We start from the raw sequence: 20,232 nt of genomic DNA on the forward strand, positions 1-20,232 counted from the left end.
GCAGAGATATCTTCACAAAATTTAGCATAGATTGCATTTTAAGATATTGCTATAATTTGCGAAAAAAATTTTCAGATCAGACAACTATAGCATATAGCTGCCATACAAACTGAACAATCAAAATCACTTCTCTGTATGAAAAACGTTTCTATTTGACGAGATATCTGCATGAAATTTGACACAAATTATTAACCAAATTCTCTCTACAATCTCCCAAAATAAGATTCAGATCGGTCCACTATAGCTTGTAGCTGCCCTACAAACTGACGGGCCAAAATCAGAATAAATAACTTTCTTATCCCTTTATGCTATAAAAATGTATCTGTGTAGGGCATTATTGCTACAATGAAACCAATTAGTTATCGTTTTTTTTCAATACGACGCCCAGAGTCACTTTTCGAACCGCAAAAATTTCAATTGTAATGTTAATAATTTAGTATTTCAGCCTTTTGCTTTTGAAGCTTTCATTCGCCTAGCGCATTTTCCTTAAACGTTCTCCGCACGCCTGTCTGCCAACCCACCCAATGCGTTGTTGTTGTTTCATTTATTGCTTGTTGGCGTTGTTTTAATGCGAAAATTGTTGTGTAATAAATTAATTTTCATTATTATTGCGTTGCCGGTCTGGTAATTGGCCGAAAAGAAAGTGCCAGAAATTAAAATGCAAAAAGTCGAAACAATGTTTGCAGCGGCATGAGAAAATATGAAAACTCAATTGTAATGAAAATGCGAAAAGGAGCCGCCCGTCCGCTCAGCGTTGCCCCTCACTTGCTACTTGCTACATACCACTTGACGCGCCTGCCCGCCATGAGTTGCAGATGCGCGCATTATATAAAAATCGTACAAAAAATTGTGAATGAAGTAGGAAAAAAGTCTCATCGGTTGTTGTTGTTAGCGAAAATGTACAGGAAATGATTGCACTTCACTCGCAGTTCCAGCAAGGGATTACACAAGTTTTAGTCGCACTGTCTTGTAAATGATTGTAATCGACAGTTATTGTAGTTATTGCGCTGGTCATTGTTGTTGGTTTCGCTAAAAAACATAATTTTTTCACATTAATGCCCCAAATTTCCGATGAGGAAATGTGTTGACGATGATATTGATGTGTTGTTGTGATTTTGAAATTTCGCAACTGGGAGCTTAGATTATGTTAATAAAAATGTTAAGGTTATTGTAAAAAAGATCGATTGATTGTAAAAAAAGAAAGAAAAAGCGTTAATAGCTACATTTTTTAAAGCGTAAAATGGTATAACGATATTTTTCTTGACTTTGATCGGTCTGTTTGTAGGGCAGCTAAATGCCATAGTTCTGCGATCTGAGCGATTTCTTCGGAAATTGCACGGTTACTTTGGATAGTAATGCACGCTAAATTTCGTGAAGATGCCTTCTCAAATAAAAAAGTTTTCTATACAAGACGTGAAATAGATCGGTCAGTTTATATGGCAGTTCTAAGCTAGAGTTGTCCGGTATCGGCGGCTCCAACAAATGAACAGCTTCGTGGTAAGAAACGGACGTGTGCAAAATTTCAGATCGATATCGATCGCTTTTCTCGGAGAGAAATGGACGTGCGTAAAATGTCTGATCGATTTCTCAAAACTAGTTCGCGTGTAAACAGACGGACAGACAAGGCTAAATTGTCTTTATATAGTTTATAGAGACAGCAAACATCGTGTCAAACTTAATATCTCTGCCTAAGGTGATGATGGGGCCAGAACCATGCATTGCGGTGGGTTTCCACACTATAAAGGAGTTGCTCCGCATAGAGAAGAGAGTGGAAAGAGAAAGGCATTGGCAGCAGAAATGCGCCATGTCTTACTTCTGGGGCGGTACAACCTTGCAAAATTATAGGAAATGATCAACCTCCACCGAAACAAGTTCCGCCTTTCTGGCGCACTAAAGGGAACTGCAGACTCAGGAAACACTTGTCCAACGTGGATACAATCTCTTGCGCAAACTGCCGATTTTGCGTTATGGAACAGGGAACTCCGGAAAAGCAGGCTCAAGGCCCCAAGGCTCAACCTTCGTGGAATGGGATCATATGATGAGAAGGGATCATGGAGATCAGGGAGCAGCTGGCGTCCGGTAAGATTCTCAACTACATGGACTCCGATAGGACAACGTTCGGTTAGAACCCCCACAACTAAGGAGCGGCTAACCTTACAGAGGGCAAAGTGCTCGGTGGGTTTCTCACGATCGAACTTGTACCAAAAGGATCTTGCAACAGCGCATGAACGGATATTAGTCCAGTGCTGGGCAAACTTCTGCGAAGTTAAGTTATCTAGTCGAGGAACGCACGAGGATAGTGCAGTACGGATCTTTCCCATTCTACTGACATCGGTGCCAAGATGCCTTTTCTTGCGAGCTTGTTGGGTTTACAGTTACCTGCGATTGCGCTTTGGCTTGGCAGCCATACTACTATTACAATACTGACTGAAGTTACTGCTTAACAAGCCATGAACACGTTTATTGAGCTCAAGGCTAGTATCATCATCCTTATATCAGAGTGATTACTCACTTCGCTATCTATCAGAGACTATCAGAGTGTATAGTCACTTCTCTGAAAGAGACCACTTTTCGGCCTTATGGTTAAGACCAGAGTGTTGCTGTTGTTGTTGCAGCGGCAGAAAATATTCCTGAAGTAATTTCGCGGCGTGGTGCCGAGTTGACAGTCCTTGACCAGATAAAATTCGGGTGCGTTCCGGTTACAAAGACTTAACAGTCGTGGAAACGGAAGACCAAAGCGCAGTACTTAACAGTATATGGGATATAACAGTGTGGACTTTTCGCAATCTTATTAGGGGGTGGCTATAGTCTGTGGTACGTGCATTAATTGCTACTGATTTGTGTTTTTTTGTTTTTTGGAAGACTTAAGACCTTTTGACCTAGCTTTGTGGCATTTCTAAACCTCTTTCGCCCTTTCGATTAAATGGTTATGGAAATTCTATGGCATACAGTTCAAAAATCACTGAAGACGTGGAAAATTGAATGCAGGGAGGACCTCTTAAGCATTTGGAGAATATATAGCTATCTAAAGCACCTTTTCTCTCTCACCGCATCTACGACAATACAAGTAACTTTACGCTTTCGCCTTTCAAAATTAGTTTACTGCTGCAAGCAAGTGTCGCTAATCACAATGAAATATATAAAATATCTGCGATTTCAATGCTATGGTGATAAGGGAAAATGCTGCCAGCTATTTGACAAATTTGCCAGTGCAACTCAAAACAATAGCGGCTCCACAACGCTCAAAGGCAACTCAAGTGCATGGCAGCTACAGTCTTGACTGCCTGTTGAGGTTGCATGTTGCACGTTGCATTTGTGCACTTTTACTTTTAAACAATTAAAAGTTTTTTATATGAGCTTTGATAAATTAAGGGGTTTTTTTGAAATTGTAGCACGCACACACATGCATGCACAAACTTCGCGCCTCCGCTAGTGATTGAAGAGTAATGTGAACTGAACTTCTGCCACAAGGTTGTTAGCACGACAACAAAAACAGCAGCAGCTATGTTACATGTGAAAATCGCCGTTAGTCATGCAAGCACATACATACATACATATGTACATACATCTATACATGGCAAACATTTAAATGCTATCTGCTGTGGCATTTCGAATTCAGTGCAACATCCCATTAATGCTTGAATAGTGAGAATTTTGCTAATTCGTGGCATTTGCATTATTTTCGACTCTCTAAGCGGCGCCATTGCCATTGTTCGGTGTTGTTGACGTGGAAATTTGAATATTTTTGGTGAATTCATGGTGAAGGAAAGAAATTTGCATTTTTACGTTTGAAAATTTCATATTATTTTGATAGTTTCACTAATTATAACGGTGTGAAAGTTGTAGTAAGCAAAACTTTGCAAGCAAACAATTTTTTTTACTATTTAATTGACATTTTTTTAAACATAGGTAAGTTTGTATATGTAAAAGAAGAAGTTTGCATGACAGCTATATGCTATAGTGGTTCGATCTAGAAATTTTCAACGGAGTTTATAGCGTTGCTTTGGTTAATGATTCTTGCCAAATTTTCGTAAAGATATCTCAACAAATAAAAAGTTTTCCATACAAGGACTTCATGTGGATCGTTCAGTTTATATGGCAGCTTTATGCTATAGTGAACGGATCTGAACTATTCCTTTGGATATTGTATCGTTACTTTGGATAATAATTCATGCTGAATTTCATAAAGATATCTCATCAAATAAAAAAGTTTTCTATACAAGGACTTGATTCCGATCGTTCTTGGTCCGATCTGAAAAACTTCCACGGAGAATACAGCGTTGCTCTGGGCAATGAGCCTTACCAAATTTCGTAAAGGTATTTCATCAAATACAAAAGTTTTCCATACAAAGACTCGGTTTTGATCCATCTGCTTATATGACAGCTATATTCTATAGTGATCCGTAACTGGCGGCGCTAGGACTTTGACTTGTACCATATATTTTAAGACCTCTTTTACGCGTTTTTTTAGTTTTTAGAAGGCTCCTTTATTTTCGCTTTGCGTTTTTGCAGAGAGTTCGCTCTTCGCTGTTCTCCTTGTTTTGCTCAAGCTGTCACCGAGGTCTTGAAGTCTGTAGTCTGACTCCATTTTCTCAAGCATATCTGCAAAAGACCAGTCGGAAGTCTTTGAAATCACCAGAGCTTCTCTGCGCTTTAACTTTCATTCTTTGGATTCCGGTTTATTTCGTTTATTTTTTACCAGTTCCCATTCAGGGTGATTAGCTCAGGTGCCTTTCTTTCGTGGGAGATGCTATACTGTCAGACATTTGTGTTTGTTGCATTTTACCACTGTCTTTCCGTCTCTTACTCCTCGATGTCTCTTTAAGATTTTCAAGCTTCGTCTTTGCTTGCATCGCAATCATAAACCACGCCGAAGTTTGTGAGGTGTTTTCCCCAACTTTCACCGCGATGTGACTTAGTAGCTCGCTCAGAGGCAGTTAGCTCCAGACAGAGTGGTTATCCGTCCTATGATATCCCTCATTGCTTGTTAGATAGAACGTCTTTTTCCAACCTCAGGCATGGTTACCAGATTTTCAATCTGCTCGCCGAGTTGGTAAGTACTGAGATATTTCCTCCAGTGTAAGTTTGCTTTGCCATATGAGTTTCTGCTCCCCTGCTTCCGTGCCTGGTATGTAGTGGCGGTATTCTCTTCATATTGGAGCTTCGCCTAAAGACCATGTGCTCATTTCCATTTTCAAATTCGATGTGATTGTTAGATGTGATGTTCATATTGTATGTATAATTGGGTCCCCCCTCAAGGCCGTTATCTCTGCTCGCTATGTACAATCGATGTGATGATCCTGTGGTTATATTTGCAATGCAGGGAAGTCACGCAGGGGTTGACATGGTTCCTTATGGGTGCCTACGTTCAGTGTCAGATAAGTGCTAATCGGGAGCAAGGCTCAACCGGAAAATGCAGCGCCAACTCAATTTCGGCAAGCATCGAATATACCTTGAGCTCTTGCCAGGGTTTTAGTGGGGACCGGCAAGCCATTTCAGCAAGATTTCATTCCGCTTACGAAAGTTACCGAATGTTACGACTGTCAGCTTCCATGTATAAAATCCTAGCACCGTTTCCAGTAGGTTTTCACCAGAGTCTTACTGGTCTTAGAATCTGGTAACAGTTTTGTAAGAATTTTGCAATTTACGTTTTATTGTTGGTTATTTCCGCCGCTCTTGACCTGGAGACAATCGCTGCCCAGTAAGCCGCGCAATCTGAGTCCGACGCTTCCGGGATTTTTCTTGGTTTGACACTTAGTTATGGCCGGTGTCGGTTCGCTTCATCGTCTTGCCCTCGTGCACTACCAGACCCTTTTGTTTCGTTCCTTATCCATAGATGATTTAATGTTTATACTTTAGATATCTACATTCTAGTGAAATTTTGGTTTACATTCAAAAACCTTTAAACGCTTTAATATTTTTCCAGCTTTATTTTTGCTCATCACTACCTGGTCGCTTGCTTCCTCAAGCCGCTCGAATTTATTTCAAGTAATTTCTTTTCATGATTCCGTCATTTGAAGCGCCGCATCGTCTTCATTTCCGCAATCTTGTTAGTTAAATAGGTCTCAAGCGCCAGCCTCTACCCTTCGTCCGCTTCACAGCGCAAACAAAGAGTGGAGCTGCTCATTAGCTTCCCGAAAAGCTGAAAAAAGTGTAGTTGCCAGCTAAATAAGCATTTCACTCGCATAGTAAATAAATAAATGCCACCTTCCGTTTCCGCAACATCTCGCGGCAATGCGGGAATGCGGCAGTGATGGAGAAAAAATCAGAATCTACTAAAGATACAACAGTGAGAAATGCCTTCAAAGAAGAGATGCCATCAAAGTGTGCATGAAAAACCGCACACAAACAACAACTACAAAGCATTGTTGTGTGGCATGTTGGCATGAATGTGTGAAGTTCACGTTGAAAAAATTTCTAAACAAAAAACCGCGTGCAGCAAGTGTCGCCTGAGCGTTGCTTAGTGGCACCTTTTTTGCTTGCCGCAGTTGCAAGGCGTCAAAACCGCGTTGTGGCACTCGCCCATTCACTCAGCCGTTCAGGCACACGCTGTAGTGATTAGTTAAATAATTGCACGCTCGGCAGGCAGCAAAAATTGTCCATTACAAAAAGTACAAAAATACAAAAACAACAAAAACTATGCATACAAATCGAGTTTGAACAATTGTCAGCGCAGCGCTCACACAGTGGATGCCACAGCGACTCCCACACTTTCACGCGTCGAATTACTGTCATTTGCAGTTGGCGCTGTTGTTGTTATTGCTGCGAGCTAAGTATGTTTTGTAAATATCACAATTGTAGGGGAGATGCTCTAGTGAGTGGCGCAGAGTTTAGTACTTTTGTTTTAGTTTTGTTGTTAAAGAGATAAGAATCACATTAAGGCACCGGTGTTAAGTGTAGGAAGTGATTTGTTTTCAGATAAATCTGCATAATTTTTAAAATAGATTTTGTTGTATGGTTTAAAAATTTTTTTTTAATATTAGTTAGCTTTCAGCATGTTTTTTGTTTTGGTTTCGGCTTTTTGTGGGCAAAGTCTTGAGGTTCGAAAGCAGGGTTGTACTTTTCATGTTAGGAATGAGTTCATCCCCCAATCCGCGCAATAATTGGAGCTGGACCCATGTACTAGCGGCTGTCTACAGAGAGGAGTTCTATGCCCTTGTTATGGAGCCTTGTCGTGGACGAATTATGTACTCGAGTTGCTAACTAACAATGGAATACGCGGTCAAGGACATGCGGGCGACATTGCTATCATTATCAGAGGAAAATTTTAGGACACTCTCTCCGATATTGTACAAAGGGGACTAAATCTAGTCAAGGGATGGTACAGATATGTTGGACTAAATATTAACCCCTTGAAGACGACCATTGTCCCGTTTACGAGATGCAAGTCTCTGCCTGGCATCAGGAACTTAATGCTTGGGGCAGAGTGATAAAGATGGCTAATATGGGAAAATATCTTGGTCCTACGATGGATTTCACTCTGCGGTGGAAGCAGCATGTTGTTCTGATCAAAGCTACGAAGTCAGTTATGGTGTGCAGTCGGCTTGCTGGTAGATCATGGGGCTGCAAGCCAAGGAATGTCAGTTGGTTGTACACCATAATCATGTGACCGATTATCATATATGAGCGGTGACTTGGGCTCCGAAAACTTCGCAGACTTCGGTAGAATGGTTTGGCAGAGGTAAGGTAATCTCTTCCCAACGCATAAAGGATTTGAATGGCTCTTCTCTCAAGGGATAACATTACCAAAAGGGTTAACTTCACTAGGAAATTTAAAGTTACCTTCAACAGCAAGGCTGAATGGAATGATTTCACTCTCGAGCTACTGCTTAGGGATGGTATAATTAAGTGGTATACTGACGGCTCTAAGTCGTCAAAGGTATCAGGCGCAGGGGTCACAGGACCACGCACATAATCCTTCATACCTATAGGTAGTTTTCCGTTCAGTTTGCTGGGGTTAGGTGAGACGTTGTGACTTAGGAGAGGGCTATAGTGGCCCAATATCAACAATTTCGACAAATGAGCAGCTTCTTTGTGAGAACTTGTATAAAACTTCAGATCGATATCTTTGTTATTAGAGGAACTAGCGATAAATGAATACAGACGAGCATAGGTAAATTGACTCTGCTCGTCAACCTGATCATTTATAGCATATATGTATATACTTTATGTGGTCTCCGACGTTTCCACTTCCGAGTGTTACAAACTCTCTCTTCGATGAGATTTTTTGAGTTTCTATTATTTTGAGTGTGTACAAGAGTCTTCCAGGCGTCTTAATAGTCAGTACAGATAAATAAATATGTATGAATTTCACATCTAAATGACTTTATCAGAAAAAAGTTTTCATCCGCATAATTCTATTACGAAATACACGCCCTCAATCTCAATCTCAATCATGTCGCCACAGTTCCGGCCAATTCAACGCAATCCACTTAACTACAGACTCTACAGTTCGAATACAATGAAAGTGAAATTATCACTAACGTTAATAAGCTTACTAAATGGAGAATAATTGGTGACATCAAAAAGTATGAAATCTTTATTATGGCAAAAGCAAGCGACATTGCAGACTGAAGCTGGCCCACAAACTGCTGACGACGGCAATAAACTGGAACCCACGAAAAAAATCGCTAACAAAGCGCTATTAATGATAAAAATCAAATACGCGCACTTAACACTCGCAAACACTACAACAAAAGCAACAACAATGACAAATGAACATACAGAAAGCAACAACAACAATGAAAATTACAAATAAACATACAAAAAGCCACAACAACAATAGGAAATTGACTGAAGATCACTCAGAGTAGACTAGAAACAAGAAAGCTCAGCAATCTGATTGTATTGCCAACACGACAACGACAGTTGAGGGGGCAATAAACTCACGCGTCCGCCAAGCCGCACGAAGCGTGCACCAAAAGCAAGAATAAAATGAAGCATAGCAAAAGCCACTGGGCGCAAGAAGAGAATCCGCGATTCAACAGCTGCCACAAGGGAGCTTCGGGCGTTGTTACGCTGCGCTGAGGCGTTCGAGCGCGTTTTAATTGTCAACTTGACAGCAGTTTGCGTTACTCTTTTTATTATCGTTTTTTTTTTTGTTTGTTGTTGATTATTTTTTGCGAAATCGTACAACAAGCAGTCGTGACAACGCACATTTGCCACGCATTTTGCGCGTACTTATAGATCCATAAACAATGATCACACTACAGTTACATATGAGCGCACAGGCACACACGTAAGCGAATCGGTGTGCATTACATCCGCCATAACACCCGCCGCAGCAAAGCTCATTACAGCGCTCTAAACAAGTACATGAGTTTAGTTGTTGTGTTGTTGTTGTTGGTGGTATGGATATCTTTATAGATTCGAACACTGCTGGGATTTTATGTAAATTTATCGTAAGTCATACGTAAGGTGCGTTGCCGTCGACACTTGTTACAATTGCTGCCGCACTCAGCTGGCCGTAATTATTAGAGTGTAAGAAAAGTTATGTAAACAACTGTGAGGCGGTATAAATAAATACCTGTTTTTATTACTTCGGCACACATTGCTATCATAGATGTGATTTATAAGCTTTAAAGTGCACTCAAAGCGCATTACAGGATTGAAAATCTAGAATAAGAGCAGTTCTTCTCTTCATTAACTCTATAACCTCAACCGTATACAGTTCGCTCACTAGAGACACATGTTGTAGGGTTAAATAGTCTAATAGACTTTGATTCTCTGTAGAAAAACGAAGTAGTAGTATTTTGTCTGACGAGCTTTCGTTTGACTGAAGTTGATCTTCGATGTCATATCTTCCTTGGTATGGATATCAGTCAACTCTGGAGCCTTTGGATGGTACCCAAAGTGCATTAAAAGACTTAAAATCGATAGTCCAAAGTCTTTACCGAACACTGTTCACTAGCCAGCCATGCTGTGAGATTAGATAGTCTGACAGATATCGATCTTCTGGACGACACCATCTGCGTGACTTTCGCGTTTTATAGACTGAGGTTCTTGACTAAAGTTCTTGACATCACAAATGACCGGTGTTTAACCTCTTACCTCTATATTTCGAAAATACCGCAACCCCCAGAAGGCATTTTCACCGTTTTGTAAACAGATTGTATTTTATTGACGTGAGGTAATGGAATCGTTGGGATGTAATCTGAAGTAAAGGACTATTTCTCCTACCTTTCTCGCTACTTCTCTGCAAGGAGCTTGACAATCGCCTCCACTAAATCCACAGCGATCATATTTAAGAACTGGACGGAGAAGCACAGGTGGGAGCTTAACATCATAATCGACAACGACAAAATCTCGACTATCAATGATTTACATTCTGCCTGTGCTCCTTCACGCCTCACATGACAGCGATAACTTCCAAATTACAGAGACGACACAATATCCTCAAGTCCCAGGTCGGCAGCTCATAGGGAAAAGACAAGGAAACATTGTAGGCAACATACAATGTAATCCGGCCGGTCATTAACTACGCCACACCAATATGGTCGCCTGTATGTAGTAAGCAGACGTGAAAGCTTCAGACGTGTCGAAATACTGCACTCCAAATGATCACAGGATGTGTTTTTTATATTTCCGGTTGCAAATTTAGATAGCGAATCGCTCATGCTTCCGGTGAAGGAGCATAATTAACTTCTCTCCAAGCAGTTTCTGCTGGGCTGTTTTCGCAGAAATCATACCTTCAGTCGTCTGCTTGAAGCGGAGCCGCCACAAACGAACATCAAAAGGTTTTTCCTTGATTACGTGTACGCCGACCAGACTTCGGACGCAAAAAATTTTAGTCACGCACTGCCGTCATCAACACTTTCGCCAACTGACTATCAATTAATGACGTATTTGGAGTTAAGCCATCCCTCAGTGTAGAAAAAGAGCAGGAGTTGTCTTGAGAATCTATTGTGACTTATCCAGAATCAACCCCGTCTTATGAATTATAGTATATGTCCAGCGTGCAATGAGACCCCGGATGATTCTAAACACCTCTATGCATACACAACGAACACTACTCATGAAACTCTTCTCCCCTTATGGTCCGATAGCACGTTTAGTGTGCTACCATTAGATGACTGTTGTGACTGTAACTGTCACAGCAGAATAGGCGTCAATCCGTTCGTGCACTGGAGGAGACGTAAAATGTCTTGTAACTTCCATGAAATTATAGCTTATCTGGTGGTTCCGTGAGAGAGTCTTGAGTTGAGAGTAGGTTAGGTTTAGCGGATTAAAGTTTCGCACTCCGGCTTTGCTAGATACTCGCTACAACAACAATAAGAACAGGTGTTTATACTGTCTACGATAGTCGTCGCAGGTATCAGTCTCGAAGCTGAACTTCATTTAAAAGCAACTTATCTGAAAAAGCTTCTGACGGCTCCAAAAAAAAAAATAAAAAAACATTCGTTTTCAAAGCGACGAGAATCACCAAACAAATTGTTCAGATCGCATGACTATAGCCTACTTGTATATCTATCATACAAACTGGCCAACCAAAGTCAAGGCTTTGTAAGAAAACTTTTTTATTTGCGAGGATATCTTCACAAAATTTGGCATGAAGTATTAAGTAAAGCATTGCTATAATCTCCGAAGAAATCGCTTAGATCGGACAATTGTAGCATATAGCTGTCATAGAAACTGACCGGTCAACCTCATCTTTGCAGGGAAGACAATTTTATTTGACAAAATTAATATCTTTCGTTACTTCTGTTTGCAATATTTAATCAAAAACAATGCCTTTAAATCATTATGATATAAACAGCCTAAAGGAAAGCACCAAAACCTAAAAGTCTCTCCTTAATTAGCCACAAGGGAAAGGCAAACCACAAGGGCATCCACATAAAGTTTACCCAAAATCAATATATTTGCCAGCTCACATACCACATGATTTTTTTATATGAAGATACAGACATACATACATATTACTTCACACCTTTTTCATAAAAAGAAATAAAAAATCATACAAAAAAACACACAAAAATCAATCAACAACATATTGACGCAGCAAGATGCCTTCGATTGAGCTGAACGCCTCGAATTAATTGATTTAATGAATCGTAGTGAAGCAAATCGTTGTATACAAACTTGTAATTAATTGTAATACAAATGCAACGAGTACACTCCCTTTTAAATCACAACACGCCAATACCAGAAATATACTGCTGAGTTATGTTTCTAGGCGAAGATATGTAAATGCTAGTATGTTTGTATGTCTGCATGTCGAAGTGAATGCTAAACCGTTACAAAATTGAACAAAACTAATCACAACAAATCAAAAATTGTTTTTATTTGTTTACACAACAAACACATACACGCAATACACACACGCATGCGCACAGACAAAACCTTAAAAGTGCAAGTGTCAATCACAGCGGGCGCACAGCAAAAAAATTGATTAACAACGTGAGCACAAGCAAACAACTTCATCTGACAGTCGCACCAGCACGTTATAATAAAGTAATTGTAGAATAGAAATACAAAAATAGCAAAAACGCTCATTAAGTTTGAAGTCGCAACAAAAAGCCACAATGATAAGGCACAAATTGGCGGCGTTGGAAACGAGAGAATCGTGCTGTATTGGCAAATAATGCCTACGCGTCGTATGTGTTACGCAACGGTAATGCGGTTAAAGTGTTAAGGTGTTAAAGTCATACAAATACTATAAATGCGTGGAGAATTAGAAGTAGTGAAACCGATTACTGTATTGAAACGGTTATTATTGCGCCAATTTCATAATTTTGTGGCACGTTTAGTGCTGCTAATTTAATAAAATTGCTAAAAGGGCTATGATAAATAACTATTATTGGGCAGTCGAAAAAGTTTTTTCGTATTTTGTCATTAGATGTTATTTCAGTCGAATATCTCCAGTGCTACCAATCACACTGTATCATTTATTCCCTATAAAGTTTTAATTAGAAATACGAAAAGACTTTTTCGACTACCCAGTAAATCAATTTGCTAAGAGAGCTTGAGATTATTACGAAAAAATATATAGAAAATATGATTATAATAAAAATATAGGTTAGGTTAGGTTAATCTGGTGAGCCAATAACAAAAAAAAATTTTTAAAGTTCAGTTATTTCAACTTTCCACAATTCCTTACTACACTTTATTCTACCTTACTTTTCCCTACACTCAAAATGGGCTGCACTAATTCTCTTCTACATAATTTTGTAAGTGTCTCAAGCCACGAAATCCGCATGCCACTTTTTAACACGCTTCTTAGCATTAATCCACCACTTCAGCATAATCACACGATTATATAGACGCCCACACGATTTGCGAGATTACGAGTGTATAAACAAAAGACTTAGGACACAAACTTGTTGAGCACATGACAATCTCAAATAAAAAAAAAATCAAATAAACATGTGAGCACGCAAGACGATTTAACGATTTAAGCAAATAACGAAACTATAAGTGCCTCATGTTCACAGTGGTTTCCTAGTTCTCATTCTATGCGTTTACTAGCTCAAGTGTACTACAAACATAACGCCAAGAGCAGTGCGCCGTGAAGACAACGCGAGTACAACAGGTACAAGTGGAAATGAAAAGCTACAAAAAATATAAAAATATGCACACTTGATTAAAAACAAACAGAAACAAATAGTAATGAGCAGAGAAATGCGACGCTTAGAAGTTTTATGTAGACAGCTTTGTTTTTATACCCTAAACAGGGTATATTACGAGAGTAAAGAAGTTTGTATATACGATGGCGGTGTGAGATGATTTTTTAAGTTAACGTTTTGAAACTTTACACATGTGTTTTCCGCACCAAAATGATACTCATTTGTCGGAACTGGCGTTATGGGAATGCTATTGCATATGGCTGTCATACAAACTGAACCATCGGAAGCAAGCTTTTGTATGGAAAACTTTTTTGTTTGATATGATATCTTCATTAAATTTGCCATGGGTTATTCTTCAAGATCGTTCTATAATATCTCAAGAAATTTTTTAGATCCGACTGCTTTAGCATATAGCTGCCATACAAACTGACCAATCAAAATCGACTTCTTCTAAGGAAAACTTTTTTATTTGCGAAGATGTCTTCACAAAATTTTACGTGGATTTATTTTCAAGGCATTTATATAATTTCCGAAGAAATTTTTCAGATCGGACTACTATAGCATATAGCTGCCATACAAACTGACCAATCGAAATCAAGTTCTTCTAAGGAAAACTTTTACATTTGACACGATATCTCAGCGAAATTGATTATGTAGTATTTTCTTAGGCAGCAATATAAACTGTCAAGAAATTTTTTAGATCCGACTGCTATAGCTTATGGCTGCCATACAAACTGACCAATCAAAATCTAGTTCTTGTATGAAAAACTTTTTTATTTGTAAAGATATCTTCACGAAATTTTTCGCCATAATCTTATCCTTCTATACGCATACTATAAACCCTCAAATAAATTTTCAGATCGGACCAATATAGCATATAGCTGCCATACAAACTGACCAATCGAAATCAAGTTCTTGTATGGAAAACTTTTTTATTTGCGGAGATATCCTAACGAAATTTTACATGAATTTATTTTCAAAGCATTTATATAATCTCCAAAGAAATGAAATCAGATCGAACTACTATAGCATATAGCTGCCATACAAACTGAGCAACCCAACTCATGTTCTTCTAAACAACGTTGAATCTGTACAGGGTATTACAGCTTCGGTGCAGCCGAAGTTAAACGTTTTTCTTGTTTTTCATTTATTTTTAGCTCAAGAACCAACTTTCGTTGTACACTTAAGCATTTAACTTTCTCCCCGGAGCTTAGACTTACGTCCAGTAGCCTACAGCTGTACGCCTCAACAAACACAGCTTGACTTGCCACAAGTAAAAAGTGCACATTGCTCACTTTTGTTATTTTAATTTTAGTAAGCGCAATTTTTTATTTTTTTATATTTAATTTTATTATTTCTTTTATTTTTTTATTTTAATTTTTTTGTTTTTTCCACCCAAGTTGCGCGCAAGTTTTCTCCAAACAATGTCTCGATTTTACTGAATTTTAGTTGATAAGTTTTCCTTACCACTGTTCTGTTTATTTGTTATTGTTTTTGTGTTTGTTTTTTATTTTCTATGCTAGTAATTTGCATGCTCTTCCATGCTTTTCCACGCCAGCTCACTTTCAAGCGTCCAAACAGTGTAAGCTCTCCTCTCCACCGCTGAAGTCACCTTTACCTCTACTGCGTTCTTATGGGTTTTTGCGCGCTGCCGTGTCCAGCGGCCATGTAATTATGTCTTTAACTCGGTTTTAGCACCATAACGAGGCAAATGGTAAATAATTGGTTGGCTGTCGTGAAAAACAACCAAACGGTCAAAGTTGCTGACTACTGGTTGGCAAATCTGATAGTTTCTGGCGCTTTTGGCTGTCGCTTGGTACAAGCTGCTTACTTTTTTATTTGTTTGTTTATTTTCGACTTTTTTGTTTATGTTTTTAGCAAACTTTTTGTTGCTTTTTCCAACGATTTTTTTGTTTTTAATTTTTTTGTTTTTTTTTTTGTTTTTTTTTTGTTAATTTTTTTTTCAACTGTCATCTGTGGACCTTCTAAGCGTACGCGGTCCACTTTAAGCCAGCCCCAGACAACATCAACTAATTACCAACTGCTTACAAAGGTTGCTGCTGTTCAGCTCGTTTATCTCCGTCTGCGCTTGTTGCTGTCAGCGCAAATTTTCTATTTCGGCTTCTCAACTTCTCTTCTTCTTTTTCTGCGATTTGCAGTTTCTGTTGATTTTGCTTAATAAAGCGCACACTCGCGCCAAACTTTGTTGTCTTTGTTGTTGTGGCGCACTTTTGGTACTAGCCAGCGTATTTATGTAACTCCGCTTTTTTGCGTTGGCTTTTGGCGAATTCTTTGGACGCACTTTAGTCGCAGCCAACAATTCATCACTCACAGCGCTGGCTTTTGGACTTCAGTTGGTGTGTAAGTAAGTCAATGTGAGCGTGTGTGGATTACGAAATAAGCACAGCCGCCTTTTCGTACGGAGTATGTAAACTATTTTTATCGCAAATATGCAATTCTTGCAGATAATTCAGTTTTGGTCGGTTGAAAATATTTGCGAAACTCAGTTTGATATCGAAATCTCAAATCACTGCCACAAGTGTGAGCAAGGTCGCTTGCAGCAGGTCTGTCTTGTGAGTGAGATGGTAAATGATTTGCTTACTTTGTTTTCATTGGCGTCGACAATTGGAGATTCAAAGTGTAGCTAAGTCCTTCACTCTCCGACTGAGTAGAGGACTTCCTCATCGACTGCTTCCCTCAGCAAATACTGCGTCGAATACTTTCAAAGTTGGAGTGTTTTCATCCATTATAGCACCGTAGAGCTGAGTTAAAATTTACGCCAAAAATATCACTTACTCCATCAAAAAAAAATTAAAACACTTCTATGTTTTATTGTTCAAGCGCGAATTCTCATAACCAACTAACTAACTTAATGAGTAATTAACTCAGTGGCGGAGGAGTATTTAATTACGTTTTTGCAGCGTTTATAAAGTGTTGACACAACCAGCTTGGGTGTGAATACCGAGCAAGGTCAACGTCACTAGAGCATTAAATTTGACTACGTGTTGTTGGACGTTCTAGAGCAAAACATTAAACATCGAAATATTAAACGAAAATATGAGCCATAAAGTCCACTTAATTATGCGCACGAAATAAATAAATTTATACACTTCTTTTTCTTCTTTATTGGGGTAAACACCGCATACCCTGCACAGTGTAAATTACAAACTGAGCGATCAGAGTCAAATTCTTGTATGGAGAAGTTTTTTATTTGAGGAGATAAGTTCGTGAAATTTGACACGATTTTTTACGAATAATAAAAGTATGACTTACAAAGAAAAATTTTCAGATCGGATCACTATAGCATATAGCTGCCATACAAATTGAACCATAAAAATCATGTTCTTGTATGGAAAACTTTTTTATTTGTAAAGATATCTTGATGAAATTTGACATGAAGTATTGAAAAAGACAATGCAACAATCTGTGCAGAAATTTTTTAGATCGGATGACTATAGCATATAGCTGCCATACAAGCTGATCGAACAAAATCAAGCTTTTGTATGGAAAACTCTTTTATTTGAAGAGACATCTTCATGAAATTTTACACAGATTATTATTAACAACAACGGTATATTTACCGAAAGAATTGTTCGGATCGGATAACTAAAATATATAGCTACCATACAAACTGAACGATCAAAATCATGTAATTGTATGAAAAACTTTTTTTCTTATAAAGATATCTTCATGAAATTTGACAACAATTATTGCCTCATGTAATTCTACAATCTCCGTTGAAATTGTTCAGATCGGATCACTATAACATATAGCTACCATACAAACTGATCGAACAAAATCAAGTTCTTGTAAGGAAAAATTTCTTGTTTGACATGGTATCTGTACGAAATTTGGAATGAGTCATTGTCCAAGGTAACGGTACAATATCCGAAGAAATTATTCAGATCGAACCACTATATCATATAGCTGCCATACAAACTGATCGAACAAAATTAAGTTTTATTTAAAAAAATCTAATATTTTTATAACAAACAACATTTGCAGTCATCTTTGCTGCCAATACTCGGTTGGCAGTACCACCAACATACATATATATACATACACACATACATAAAACGAATGAGAATCGTTTTAAAATTCAAGCATCAAAATTGCAAGCGTTCGAGCGCTGACTGAAGGTGTTTAGAGCAGCGCAATGCAACAACAAGCACAGTTTAAACAACAAATGACACGAAAACAAATGAAATGAATTGAATTCAGATTCAAATCAACACACACACACACATTCATATACAAATGCAACAGCAAGTAAACAGTTAAGTTTTAGCAACTCATCATCGGCAATGCCGTTGTGCGCTAACCACACGAAAAAAGGCGCACGCGCACGCAAATTCACACAGTCTTTAAATGTGCGCTGGAAGTGTAGAAGTGTTCAAGCGGCAACAAACCGCCAAACGAAGCCGCAGCTGCGCAGCACGCCGCGCCAGAAGGGCAGAATGCTGGTCAAGGTTAATGGTGAAAACTAATATCCGACAAGTGTTTGCCAGCGCTCAGATGATACAGCGCTAACACAGCTGTCAAGCGTTTGCGGTTGCTGGCGGTTATTTTTGTTGTTGTTGTTGCAGTGTCGTTTTGCTATTTTAGCAACTGCCGTTGCGCTTGTTAAAGCCGCAAGGCGCACAAATTTCAAGTTTTGCGCGGCAAGCTGTTGGTGGCTCTGCGGTATGAGGCACTTGAAGAGAGAGGGTTTAACTAGATTTCTGTCAAAACTAGGGATTTTATAGAAAAAAGTTATATGGCAATGTTGCAGGTAGTGAAAAGATATATAACTCTTGTATATATATTTTTACGATTTTAATATTTTTAATAAAAATTCAGTATTTTGGGGCATAAGAAGGTAAGTTTGCATCAAATTTCGTGACAGAAAAACAATTTTTGTATAAGAAAAAATTTAAAAAATTCCAAAAACTTGGTTTTATCAATTTTTCTCATAAATTTTGAGGTTATGTGAAAAAAGATATAAATAAAAAGGCCAAAAACTTATTTATATGAAATCTTTAAATAAAAATTGAGGTTATCTGAAGAAAGTCTATATACAAAACTTGTAAATCTCTTTATTACCTACAACTTTGCCATATAACTTTTTTCTAAAGGACGCGTAGTTTTGCCGAAAATCGAGATAAATCATTTTTAATACTCAAAAAATCAACCATGCCGCTTCTCTTACTTCTCCCGAGCAAAGATCGATAGTTAATTATTTTTCCTTTAATATTCGTTATTATATCTATCGTTTCCGATGGGTTTCTAATTTCTTTATTTTTTTTTTTTTATTAAAATCAAAGGCTTCAGCACTACTCCATAAAAAGATCTCCATATCTCTCACCAAAATAAATCATTTAGCATTTTTATTATTAATACCTACCAAAATTTTCCGACAGGGACCTTAGCTAAGTAAAAAATATATAATATAGCTATGTTCAGCCTAAAGGTATGCTACGATTTTCTTTCTAAGCAATGCAGCCAAAGAAATCCATAACATTTATTGTTTGTAATTGCCTACCTTTAGGCGCACAAGTCAAACACAATCCACAAGCACAAATTCCACACTCAATACACATATAACAAAGTCCATACATATGTATGTACTGTAATATATATTATATATATAGATAGATATAGTAGGTATATGCATGCAAGTGCTTTAAAAATCAATCAGACATCGCCTTGGCGGCGGCAGCGACACTCACCTACGCGGCTTCGGTCGCACGATTTCATGACTCGAATCGGTGATGCAGAGCGGACTTAATGCGCCGGCCAAGTGTTCGACACCGATGCGACCCGGGTCCCAGCTGTGACGTCCGGGCATATCGTTGTTGTTGCTATTGTTGGCGTTGTTGCTGCCACTGCCACTGCCGCTACTGCCAGCAACGACACCGCAATCTTTGTTGTTGTTGCTGTTGCTGTATGCGTCGTACTGCTTGTTCTTGCTGTGCTGGTTGTTGTGCTCGCTGTTGTTGCTGTATTGCGGTTTGCAATGTGAGACAGCAGTGTTTGCTACTGCTGCGGTCGCTGTCGCTGCGGTTGATTTTGGTTTCACGGCAATCGTTGGACGTAAATTGTAATTATTGCTGCTACCGACAATGCTGCTGTTGTTGTTGTTATTGCCACCACCAGCGCTGCGTTGCTTGCTGCTGATTGTCGTTCTTGCTGCCGGCAATGGCACTTGCTGATTGCTGGCAATAATCGTGTTGATGTTGGCGGTGTTGGCGGCTGTTGCAGGCATTCGTGCGCTGTTTGCTGCATCAGTTGCACGTACATATATAGTTAGATGGTGTGTGTTTTGGTATAGCTGGAGTGTTAATCTTTTTGTTCGCAGTTGCGGTTTGGCCAATTGCTACTGTTCACTTCGCTTTGTGATTTTCTTTACGCCGTATGTTGTTGTTGTCGTTCGCTGCTTGCTTTTGACACCCACGCGGTTGAGCGTGCTAAGACGTGTTGTGATGTGGCGAGAAATATTTACTGCGTTGGCTCTTAGTGCTGCTTGTAAGTGGCTGCCACTGGAAAAAAATTAAGAAAAAAAATGGTTGATTTTTAATAATAAAAAATAGAAAACGTGCATATAAATTTAACAAATATGATTTATTACATAACTAACATTTTTTACAGTTATACCTTGTACACTAATTCATACCAAATTTCATGAATAAAA

At 38.7% G+C, this 20,232-nt stretch overlaps 1 protein-coding gene across 1 annotated transcript in view; it reads right to left on the reverse strand.

The window, feature by feature from the left end:
* The window catches only part of LOC105225951 (ankyrin repeat and BTB/POZ domain-containing protein 2), a 113,727-nt gene that overhangs the window by 31,987 nt on the left and 61,508 nt on the right, over positions 1–20,232 (reverse strand). Inside the window, exon 3 of the mRNA XM_049459045.1 lies at positions 19,271–20,080. Within this exon, the coding sequence (XP_049315002.1) occupies positions 19,271–19,806 (536 nt within the window). The 5' untranslated portion in view covers positions 19,807–20,080. The remainder of the gene's footprint in view (positions 1–19,270; positions 20,081–20,232) is intronic.

The sequence above is a fragment of the Bactrocera dorsalis genome, chromosome 5 (genome assembly GCF_023373825.1).
Source record: "Bactrocera dorsalis isolate Fly_Bdor chromosome 5, ASM2337382v1, whole genome shotgun sequence".
NCBI lineage: Eukaryota > Metazoa > Arthropoda > Insecta > Diptera > Tephritidae > Bactrocera > Bactrocera dorsalis.